This window comes from Rhinatrema bivittatum, chromosome 10 (genome assembly GCF_901001135.1).
Source record: "Rhinatrema bivittatum chromosome 10, aRhiBiv1.1, whole genome shotgun sequence".
In the NCBI taxonomy this organism is placed as follows: domain Eukaryota; kingdom Metazoa; phylum Chordata; class Amphibia; order Gymnophiona; family Rhinatrematidae; genus Rhinatrema; species Rhinatrema bivittatum.
Window position 1 is genome coordinate 53,117,985 of NC_042624.1, and position 12,163 is coordinate 53,130,147.

The following is a 12,163-nucleotide window of genomic DNA, read 5'->3' on the forward strand; positions in this document are numbered from 1 at the left end:
CAAATTATCCACATTAAAAGAAAGCCCGCGGGAATGAAATACTCAAGGATTTTGCATTGATTTTCATGGAGACTGTATACAGATGCACTCAACCTTTGAAACCTGCCACAGGGATAAACACCCAAGGACTTGCCACATGCCTGTTGTATAGTAGTTTTTTCAAAGACAATAATTTGTGTAGAGTTGAAAATACAATCTGCATGAGTTCTTTTCCAATCCCCCCTAAAACATATCCATACTTCAGGCTGTTCAGGGGGAGGGCAATTTCCAGATAGCGAATTTTCTCACACACGGGCCGATAAAGAGCGCACTGTTAGCCCGCGTTTGGCCGCGCGTTTTCGATGTGCTATTTTTACCCCTTATACAGTAAGGGGTAATAGTGCGTCGAAAACGCGCAGCCAACCCCCCTGAAACTAATAGCACCCACAACATGCAAATGCATGTTGATGGGCCTATTAGTCATTCCCGCGCGATACAGAAAGCAAAATGTGCAGCAAAGCCGCACATTTTATGTTCCAAAATTAACTCCTGCCCAAAGGCAGGCATTAATTTCGGCCAGTACCAGGAAAGTGTACAGAAAAGCAGAAAAAACTGCTTTTCTCTACACCCTCTGACTTAATATCATAGCGATATTAAGTCGGAGGCCCCAAAAGTAAAAAAAAATTTAAAATTTAAAAAATTTAAAAATTTAAAATTAAAAAAATTTAAAAATTTAAAATCTGCCCGTGGCCCGCGGGTTGGAAGACGGACGCTCAATTTTGCCGGCGTCCTTTTTCCAAACCCGTGGCTGTCAGCGGGCTCGACAACCAACGCCAGTAAAATTAAGCGTCGGCTGTCAAACCCGCTGACAGCCGCCGCTTCTGTCAAAAAGGAGGTGCTAGAGGCACACTAGTGTCCCTAGTGCCTCCTTTTACCGCAGGCCCTCATTTACATAAATGTATTTACTGGATTGCACGCCCAGGAGAGTGGCCTGGGCGCATGCCGGGAGAGCGGGCACTCGCCCGCTCTCCCGCGAAGTATTCTGTATCGGCCCGACAAATCGCTATTATCTTCTTGGAGGGCAATTTTCAAAGTTATTTAAATAGTAATTAATGCCCATAAATTGGAATGTTGGAAAACTCCCCTCAATATCAATAAGGCTAAAAACATGCATGATGTTTCACCATGCAAGTACTTTTATCCAAATTTAAAGGTATAACGTGTATACATTGCAAAATGCAGCTGCAAAAGTCTGTGGGTAATTTGTATCCATGGCAGGTTTTAAAACAAAACCACACGCATGCTCTTTGAAAGCTGCGGCAAAGTTGTAGATTTATTTTCTTTATTTATTTATTTAAGAGGTTTTATATACCGTCACTTTGGCCCAGTGCAGAAAGTTTGAACACTACCCTTTTAAAGAGCTAGAAGAACTGTGGTTTCTTGAAATAATTTTGATTTTGATTGTGATTTTTGCATAAATTTTAATCATTTCAAGTAAATCTAGATTAAAAAAAAATAATAATTTATCTGATTTGGATGAGGTCAGCTCTGAATATCCAAGTAATTTCAAGTTAAAGATGCAAAGATTTAACTGGGTCAGAGAGGGGTATTTTCCCCATCCATACTTTATGCAAAAATATATCCCCTTTCTAAGATGACATTTTGCAAATTTTGCCAACTGGACAGTTCTGTCAGTGTCTGCATGATCATGCAACTACAAAATGAGACTACAGCTGTAAAACTGTGCCCACAATCAAGCTTTGCACTATTTTCATTTACTGTCAACGCATCAACACACACCCTTACCTTCATTGCATCCAGTGCCAGTTTCAGGTTCCCCTTTTCAGCTGCATCACTGGTGTGCTTCACTAGCTCCTATCAAACAGACAAGACAGGGGATAATGCATAGAAATGGAGCTGAAGTTCACTGAGGGATCCAGATATAACATGGAAAGTGAGAAGAAAGCTCAAGCTACCTCTGTTCTTGCAAGAAGCAAACCAAATGGAATTTAGGGTCCTGTTTTCCATCCATTACTAAAAGTATATATACAGCAAAAACTGTGGCCAGACAGGTTTATTTAAAAAATGTAGAACTGAAGTTATTTAGTTGAAAGCACTTAAAGAATTTCAAAACTATAATTTTTTAAGATCTAAGATAGCCATTCAGAGTTCCTGAATAAATAAATAAAAAAGCAGTGGGTTGCCAAGAATATTTTTTAGTTGTTCTGCATCATGCAGAAAAAGGAGCCACAGCTAATCAGCACAGTAATGCAGTTTACTGACTAGTTCTAATGCACATACCGGGCGGTTCTTTAATGCCCAATTTACTAAAAAAGTGACATGCAGAAAGCGCCAACGTTACCAAGGCCCCTTAAACATAGCATGACTATGGTAAAGCTGTCACAGTCGGCAGCTCAAATTGCCCTACACTAACCCCTAAAGCCTCAAAAATCTCCCCTGAGCCTATGAGAAACCTCCTTTTCAGGTGCCATTAACTGCTTCCCTCCCCCACTGGAGTCAGGACACCCCCTGCCCCCAAAGTCATAATTCCCTATGACATCACAACCATCTATAAGCCAGGCACCCCTTGTCCTATAATCCTAACAAACATTTTCAGATATCCAGTCCCACCCCAATCCCTCCAGAACACACAATAAAATACCTCCCCCTTCCCAAGGCCATAACACAACCCCGTCTCCCCCCCCCCCCCCCCCCCCAAGCCAGACCACCTCACCACTGCCACCGAAGCTGCAACAAGCTCCTTTCCCTTCTTCCTGATGTGAAGTTGAACGAACAGTCCATCCCCCTGGGAAGCCCTCCTCCCTCTGGACCTGAAACTCCCCCAAGAGGCCTCCGGGCCCCACGACCCCTGCCATGTAATGATAGACTGCCTCCAAATCTTCAGAGGAGAAGGGAGTTGATCTATCTCCTGTTAGTCCAGATGCCAAATTCAAAATGGCACCCATGAGGCTGTTGTGGCCTCAGGGGTTTTGTTGTGACTTCAGGGGAAGGGTTGTTCTGGCTTTGGGACTGGGGGATGGATTTCCCTGTCTTTGGGCAGAATTTGTGACCTTGAGGAAGAGGGTTTTAAACTTAAACAGCCCGCACTAACACAAGACATATACAGCTATAAAGTTAACCATACCTCCCAAAGTGTAATTAGATTTCTAGCTTTACATGGCCCATGCTAGTCTCATCAGATATTAATGCTGGGCAACAAATCCAGTGCTAATACCTCTTGAGACTCTTTGCATAGGGCAGCCTTCTGTTGGGGTTCTTTGAATGCATATTAACGTCACCTCACAGTAACACTAACCAGAGTGCAGTAACCGCCTTCTTGTACCCGACTGTCTTTCCTCTTGAGCTCAGATTTGGAAAGGTGGGTAACTAAATCTAAAATCTAAATCTGTGTATGCACATTTAATATATTAATCCATTTAATGAATGAGGCTTAATGCACAATTACTGAACGCCCAAAATTCATTAGTAACTAGATCCTAAAATCACTATTAGTAACAGTTCATACGACAGCACAGTATCAAAAGCAAATACAAATCCCTAATAAAACATGTCTCTTCTGTCTAATCAAGTTACTCAAGTCACAATACTTCGTGTAGACTAACACCTCACAAAAGTTTGTATGTCTACTCTGTATTCTTGAAAGGATGCAATATATGTCAATTTAAAAAATGTTCACTATAAAATCAAATATCAATAATACATTATCAAACTGGGCATCATCAGTGTTTTTCAAAGTTTTCTATTTTAACCAAGCAGAACCATCAAAGGTGGTGGGAAGAAAAGAGAAAGGCATATATGAAGGCTGGGCAATTACAGCTGTCCCCAGATTCATTGTGAATGCTATCTATGAGTAATACATGTTGTTTTCCACCCTATTATTCCTCTGTCATTTCTACTATGTCTTCATGGAAGCATATGATACTGATCTGAAGAACACTGTTTATCTAACAGTATATGCTGGCATTGCAAATGCTTTTTAATAATGAAGAGTGAAATAATTACTAAGACAAAGACAAAGACAAAGACAAAGAGAGTAAATGCAGCAAAAGAACACCAGCACCAAAGAGGTTTCACAGGACCGCATGTCGCTCCAGGGATGGCAGAACAATGTGTTCTTGTAGTACAATAAAGAAAACATCTTAGCAAGTTACTACAGGGTCAATTTTCAAAAAGCCACTCAACGGCCATGATAACTGGTTACAGTTAGCATGGCTCTCTCTAGCTATGATCAGTCAGTCTAATAGCACTGAAAATCAGCAACAACCAGCTAAGTCATCTTTAAAAAATACTAATAATCCAGGCCGATGATCCCCACTCCTGGCACCCAATAAGCATTTTCAAAAATCCCACCTTGAGCCGAGATCTTCCTTCCCCGTTTCAAAGATGTGCTCCTCTTCTTTATCCTCAATCCCTACCTGCACCTCTCAGAATGCCACAAACCCACCCCAAGTGATCCCCAGGCAAGCTGGCAGGACTCTTCCCTTCTGCTAACAGGGACAGTAACAGTTAAAAAGGTGCATGGGCGCGCATCCAGAGGCACCTCCATTTTATAACATATGCGCGTGGATGCACATAGATTTGCGCCCAATTTTAAATGGACGCGTGAATGTGTGCACAATTACCGCTTCTACTGCGTAAGCGGGCGGACATTATAAGGTACGCGCGCCAATGCTATTCACCATTTTCCCAGTTTATTCCCAGTTCGCCCAGTTAAGGGATAAGACTTCCAAACCTCCCTAATTTAATAGCCACCCTCCTCCCCATTAGCCCAACCCTCAAAACCTCGCGGCCTAGCCTACATTTTTTTTGTTTTATTACTTTGACCCCCATCCATAGCAGTAGTAAAGTTTCACAGCAGGGGACCCCGGCGCGCACCTGTGCACGTATTTATGCATACGTCTCTTGGCCTTCTCCGACACGCCCATGTCCCACCCCTTTTCAGAATCTTTTCACTGGTGCGCACAGCAGGAGATAGGCACGTCCATAGGCGACTTATAAAATCCGCTCGGGGCATGCCAGCCCAACTTGTGAGCATACCTCCTGGTTTTGGCGCGCTCGGTGCTTTTAAAACTTGCCTTTCAGTATCCAGTGTTGCTCTGACAACAATGCTAGTAGGGTTAACAGAGTTACGATTATGTTAGATTATGTCTGATAAGAGATGATGGGTAAAGGAAACATCAGGTCAGCCGGCACCATTTGCTTCTTTGGAACAAGCGAAGCAGGAGAAAACCGGCCCCCCTAAAGGCTTTCATGGATGTTGCATGACACAGGCAAGGGTGGTGGGACTGGCAGGGGTGGGAAATGGGCCATTGGGGCATGTAACCCCTGCTTGGGAAGGGGCATTTGGGAGGGCAGTATCAAGGCATGCAGTTCCTGTTCTGATGTCATGGGGCGGGGATGTCGGAGAAAGCCGACCCTGTTCTGATTTTAGTGAGGAGGAAGGAAACCAACCAGTGATGGGCATTGAGGGAAGGGCACTTTTATTCAATAGTGGGGAATTAGGCTAGCATCGCTATGGCCAGTAATGCAGATGCCTTAACGTTAGTAATGTATATGTATCATCGACCATAGGTAAAACTCTTTTTAACACAGTATTCACTACTGATTGTATGCCCTTTAGTGAATATTACATTAAACATGCTGCATTAACATACATTAAAAATGTGTGTTAACATGAAATTTTGACCAAGCTTTTAGAAATGTGCCTCTAAGTTCACTGAATCATATTCTGGTAAAGCAAACTGTTACAACGAGGGGCCCTCACTGTATAGTCACTATTCTATGGGATAATATAAGCAGAAACACACTTCTATAGAAAAAATATGAAGGCTGACCTTTTACATGGTGCACATCAGCACTTTAATAAATACACAGACAGGCTAAAAGCCAACAAATGTATTTATTAAAATGTTTTTAAAATAACCACAATAACAAGGGAAGAACAAAGCAGCAGGTCTGTAATTCAGACACATACTCAGGTAGATTTTCAAAGGGGTACGCGCGTAGGATACGTGCTAACCCCCGAAAACCTACCCCAAACCCCCCCCTGCGCGCGCCGAGCCTATTTTGCATAGGCTCGGCGGCGCGCGCAAGCCCCGGGACGCACGTAAGTTCCGGGGCTTGCATGGAGGGGCGTGTCGGGGGGCGTGTCGGGGGCGTGCCCGGAGTGACGCGGCGTTTTGGGGGCGTGTCACGCGTGAAGCGACGTTTAGGGGGCGGCGCCGCAGGCGTGGTTTCGGCCCCGGGGCGTTCCAGGGGCGTGGCCGCGGCCTCCAGAACAGCCCCCGGGACCGGAACATGGAGCGGGGCAGCCTGCTGGCACGCGCAAAGTTACGCCTGCTTCCAGCAGGCGTAACTTTGCCAACAAAGGTAGAGGGGTGGGTTAGGTAGAGGAAGGGAAGGGAAGGAGCGGGGGGTGGGAGGGAATGGAGGCAGGCTGCGCGGCTCGGCGCACGCAGGCTGCCGATTTTGGGCAGCCTTGCGCGCGCCGATCCCGGATTTTAATGGATACGCGCGGCTACACGCGTATCTATTAAAATCCCGCGTACTCTTGTTCGCGCCTGGTGCGCGAACAAAAGTACGCGTGGCGCAGATTTATAAAATCCGGCCCACTATGCGCAGTCTCTCCCCCATTGCTCAGTGGATTTTATTCATATTTTGTACCATTCAGTATATGTGGGAAAAAATGGACAACATTCAAGGATTACAATGGTTTCTTTGCAACATTTGAAAACACATACTACAATAGCTTTTTACGTAAAAGAGACAAAAACCAGAAAAGAAAAAACTAATGAGGACAATGTCTATTAAAATCCAATATTTTAAGAGGAGAGGAACATATTATTAACAAGAGCAGGATGCTTCTAAAATCCTACCAACCTTTACCATTGGACATTACAAAGTATTTTTATTACAGCATAGTTGTTCCACAGGCTGAACAAGGTATCTATTTTTGTGCCTATCAAAATTATCAAATAATGTATCATCCTGACATGAGGACTACAGTGTATGGCTGTAAGATATCACACAGTTAAAGAATACGGAGATAATGCCCCAGGTCTTCATTTTAGAATATACAAGTTAATTAAGTTGCCCTGATTTAAGTTTAATAAATGTTGGTGTATTTTCTTAACAAAATGTCTCCATCATCTTTTTTTTTTTTGTAGTTTTTGTTTCTAATTTTATGTTCATCTGAGTATAAATTACTTATATAGAAGTGTTTTATGAAGTTCAATAAAGAAGATGCATAAAACACTACAGAGTCTAAATTATGCCTTTCCTACAGGTAGTAGCTCTTTTAAAACCTGACATTCCACAAGCATCAGCAAGGCTGAGACTCTAATACAGTAATATATTTCTTTAGAGCAAAACTAATGAGTCTCTTGGCACAGCCATCAGATTAAATTTATAAGACTCTCCGCCCTCATTACAGGACTAACTGTGGAAGCCAAGAGCTCTGTGGTTTATAACAAGAAGTATTTCAAAATAAATATGGTTTTTATTATAATGTAGTATAGTTGAAAAAAGCAGCTAAGGGCATGATGGAGTCTACTTTAGCTACGTCTGTTGGGTGCTGTGGTCAGTATTACAAAATCACAATGTCCACAGACTATCATCAAGTAGAGAAAAAAAGGTGAAAGACAAACAATTAACTGTAATCACCCAAAGCAATATGATTATAGGAGAGAATAAGGGGCTCTTAGCGACAATGTAAACACTTTCTCAACACAATAATACTTCGCAAATGCTTCTAACAGGAGTGCCACCAACGTTTACTTTTTTAAGTGGACAGGACCAGCTCCTGGAAAATAATAGCAATGAAATTGTTGGCAAATACAGCTCCACATCACTTAGCCAAAAAGGCCTAAATGCTACTCGTGCTGCTTGTGATCCACAAAACCTTCTAGGGCCGATGCGATAAGACGCGCATTAAAATGGGCGCTGGCACTGAGCACCTGTTTTCCTAATGCGCGCACAGCTGCATCTCCTGGGCACCCAATGCAATATTAAAACGAGGGGCTACATGAAAAAGGACGCGCGAGAGGAAAATTGTGCGTGCCTAGCGCTCAAATGCATCAGGCGCGCATCCATTTCACCATGCGTCAGGCCGATTTCGCTGCTTCCTATTGTGTGTGCATGCTGTGCATGTATAGTGTGCGTCCAGAAATTATTATTTTTTTTTTTACATCAAGCCATTATATTATACCTATATTTTTAAACACCAACAATAGTGCTGCAAAGATACTAAGTAGGAGGAACCAGAGAGGGCTGTATTTTTTAATTTCTCATGAGCCCTTGACTCGCGGATTGACTTACCGCCAATTCTAGGGCTAGAGTTAAATTTGCCGCATTAAAAAGTGCACTGGGCGCAGGGGGGATTTTCTGCATCGGGGGATAATAGCTAAAAGCCTCATATTCATGAAATTTACATGTGATGAGCACTATCGGCTAGGTGTTTGTTAGGGCATGCATTTGGACACGATAGTCTCCTCATTGCATCAGGTACATCCAACAATGCGTAAATGCGTGCACTAGCCTGGGCGCACTTTATTGCATCAACCCCTCTGCGTATAAAATATTTTGAAATTTCCTTTTACCGTGAGAATGATTGTATGAAAGTGTCTGTGGATACAGTTTGACAAAGAGAAATCGGTACTCGTTTTCTTATTGGAAAAAAAAATCCCTTTCTGAAGATATTACTTTAAAAAAAAACACAACGCTAGAAAAATAAATGCACTCCTCCTTGCCCATGTACTTATGCTTTCAAATTCGCCTTCATATAAATATGTACATGAGTATAGTAACATAGTAATGTGATGGCAGAACAAATGGTCCATCCAGTCTGCCCAGCAAGTTTCTTAGGGTAGTAACTGCCGCTCTCTGCAGGTTACCCTCAAGCCTTATGTTAAGGGTAGTAATATTAACAATCAAAACCAAGCAACTGTCAAACCCATAACAAAATGATAATTGATTCAATGCTGCTGCTTGAACGTGCTTTGCTTGTGGACTCGGTCGCAGAAGCAGTCCTGCGCATCAGTACCCTGGAGGGGGAAATGTTGTAATTGTTTACTATCTGAGTTCGATATTATGAGGAGGGATCAGATACCACCCTCCTCATTGTATGTTTGTTATGGAAAACTCAATAAAAATTGTTTAAACTAAAAAAAAGTCAGGGCCTAGTGTTGTCTGTCATCTGAATCCAATTCCCCTTCCTCATCCCCCTTGCCATCGAAGCAGAAAGTGATGCTGCAGTTGCATCGAAAACATGTAAGCTAATTGGTTAAGGCTAGTAATCCCCATAAGCTCTATCTGGCAGCTCACATATCTTCAAATGGCTGTCACTAGTATCAACAATATGCAATGGGTTTATAGACTTGACAAATAAGTGAAAGGTGTTTGTGCTCTGTTCATGGGTTATAGCTGGGAAATATGTTGTTTTGTTATAATTGATATTCCTTTGTTTAAAATATATATTTTCTAAAATAACTCTCATAACATTTATTTGGGGACAAAAGGTCTTCAGTAGCAATTTGAAGATATGTGAGCCACCAGATAAGAGTTTGTTCATGTAGATATTTATGCAGTGGCGAATTGGAAGGGTATAAGAACATAGCCAAGAAGGAACACCTTTATTTTTCCAGTGGTGTTTTTTTGAGCAATATCTTCAGAAGAGATTTTTTTTTCCCCGATAACAAAAGGACTGCCAGTTTTCCTTTGTGAAATTGTAGCCACAGACACTTAGCTACAATATTTATCATGGTGAAGGGGAATTAAAATTATTTTAAACAATGGGAGGCCTGTTTAGTTGGAGAAGTAGCAACTTGTCAGCTAAGTGGCGGCAACTGAATATCCGGCTGTGATCAGTGGTTGCCACTAAGTAGTTAGCCGGATAAATGGTGGGCGGATAAGGGAGGAGCTACTCATCTGGTTAATTTAGCTGGATAAGTGCCAATATTCGGACTTATCTGTCAAAGTTAACCAGATAAGTTAGACCCGCTCAATAACAGGTCTAAAGTTAGCCGGATAAGAATTACCCAGATATCTAGCAACTTTTACGGGGATATTAAGCAGCATTACTGTGCTGTTGAATATCCCTTGTAAGTTAGCAAACAGGTCTTATCCAGCTAACTTGTAATGGACCAAAAAAGCTGCAAGGAAGGCTGTCTAACAAAGCCGTGAGGGCAGCAAAGTGGATTAGAAGCCAAGAATGTCCGATCAGGAATCTTTATTATATGGAGACATATATCTTTGAACAAGCCCGAATCTGGTTGAGTTTCGCCCTCTTATATTGGGGCTGCGTCAGGGGCTAAAATATACAAACAACATGTATAACGCAACAATAATAGAAATAATCAAAATGTAACATTACAAATAAACAAGACATATATAATGTGTGTCATCATTATTAAGGGAAGAGTGGGATCATGTACTTGTTTTTACAAGTACATGATCCCACAAGTACATGATCCTACAAGTACAGTCATGCATTGGTTTCTAAAAATTCAATGGTATGCAAACAAATTATATCAGATGGTCTGAAAAAAGGTATGTATTAAAAATCATATATAAAAGACAATGCTAAAAGATTAAAATGTATATAAAAACAAAACACTTACTATATATATAGCAATCTAAAATATGTAACCATAAACTAAAAACAATTAAAAATAAAAAATAAAAATGGTGTTATACAAAAGGTGTGATTTAAAAACAAATGAAATAAAAGAAATAAAAATGAACAATTAAAAAGCCAGTCTAATACTAAAAAATAGAAAAAACCAAAAACTGTATTAAAATCACCGAGGCGCTGTCACATACGCGGTTTTTTTCAAACACACCTCCGAGGCTTGATTGACACTTGTTTTGGCGTGGTTTTCAGCTTTTTTAAAAGCTTGCTCTAACCTCCCTCTCATTTTTGCGATCGGAGCTGGGACCTATCTGTGCCGCAGCAGTATCGGGCAAATGTAAGTCATGCAGTTTTATTTAAGCTTCCCCCTCAAAATTGTGGTAGTCAGTATGTATTTGCTAAAATGTGCCCGACAGTGAAAGAGTATAGGGCAGATTTTCAAAGGCTACGCGCATAACATACGCGCATAACCCAAGAAAATCTGCCCCTGCGCGCGCCAAGCAAGCCCCAGGACGCACGTATGTCCTGGGGCTTGCAAAAAGGGGCGGTCCGGGGAGTAAAGGTAAGGGGGGATTTAGGTAGGGGGGATTTAGTTAGGGCTGGGGGGTGGGTTAGATAGGGGAAGGGAGGGGAAGGTGGGGGGGGGCCGGAAAAAAGGTTCCCTCCAAGGCCGCTCCGATTTCAGAGCGGCCTTGGAGGGAATGGGGAAAGCCATCGGGGCTCCCCTCGGGCTCAGCATGTGCAAGGTGAACATGTGTGCACCCCCTTGTGCGTGCCGAGCCCGGATTTTATAACATGCGCACGGCAGCACGCGCATGTTATAAAATCGGGCGCAGCATTGTCTTTTATATATGATTTTTAATACATACCTTTTTTCAGACCATCTGATATAATTTGTTTGCATACCATTGAATTCTTAGAAACCAACGCATGACTGTACACAGGTAAAAACAAGTACATGATTCCACTTTTCCCTTAATTATGCTGTCACACAGTTTTTTAAAAAAAAATGTAAAAACCAAGTACATGATCCCAGTCTTCCTTTAATAATGATGACACACAGATTTTCAACACTGTTTAATAATAATAATATAATTCACACCATAATTTTAAATGTTACCATTATATATGTCTTGTTTATTTGTAATGTTACATTTTGATTATTTCTGTCTATTATTGTTGCGTTATACATGTTGTGTGTATATTTTAGCCCCTGACACAGCCTCAATATAAGAGGACGAAACTCGGCCAGAGTCGGGCTTGTTCAAAGATATATGTCTCCATTTAATAAAGATTCCTGATTGGACATTCTTGGCTTCTAATCCACTTTGTTGCCCTTATCCAGCTAACTTACTTCTCTGGATAAGTTTGAATATCTACCCCAGAAAGTTTTGCAGATCACAAGCAGTGAGAGTGCATTTTTTGGCTTAGCAATGATTATGTTATTAATAAAGTTGGGTTTTTCTATGTGCACCCCCTATCCCAATCCAGTTCTGGGTATACAGGTTCATGGGGAGGCTCATGGCCTAGAGCAGG

General features: G+C 41.8%; 1 protein-coding gene across 1 annotated transcript in view; it reads right to left on the minus strand.

Moving 5' to 3' along the window:
* Window positions 1–12,163, minus strand: part of VAV3 (vav guanine nucleotide exchange factor 3) — a 631,071-nt gene that overhangs the window by 416,668 nt on the left and 202,240 nt on the right. Inside the window, exon 11 of the mRNA XM_029618254.1 lies at window positions 1,786–1,854. Coding sequence (XP_029474114.1) covers window positions 1,786–1,854 — 69 coding nt within the window. The remainder of the gene's footprint in view (window positions 1–1,785; window positions 1,855–12,163) is intronic.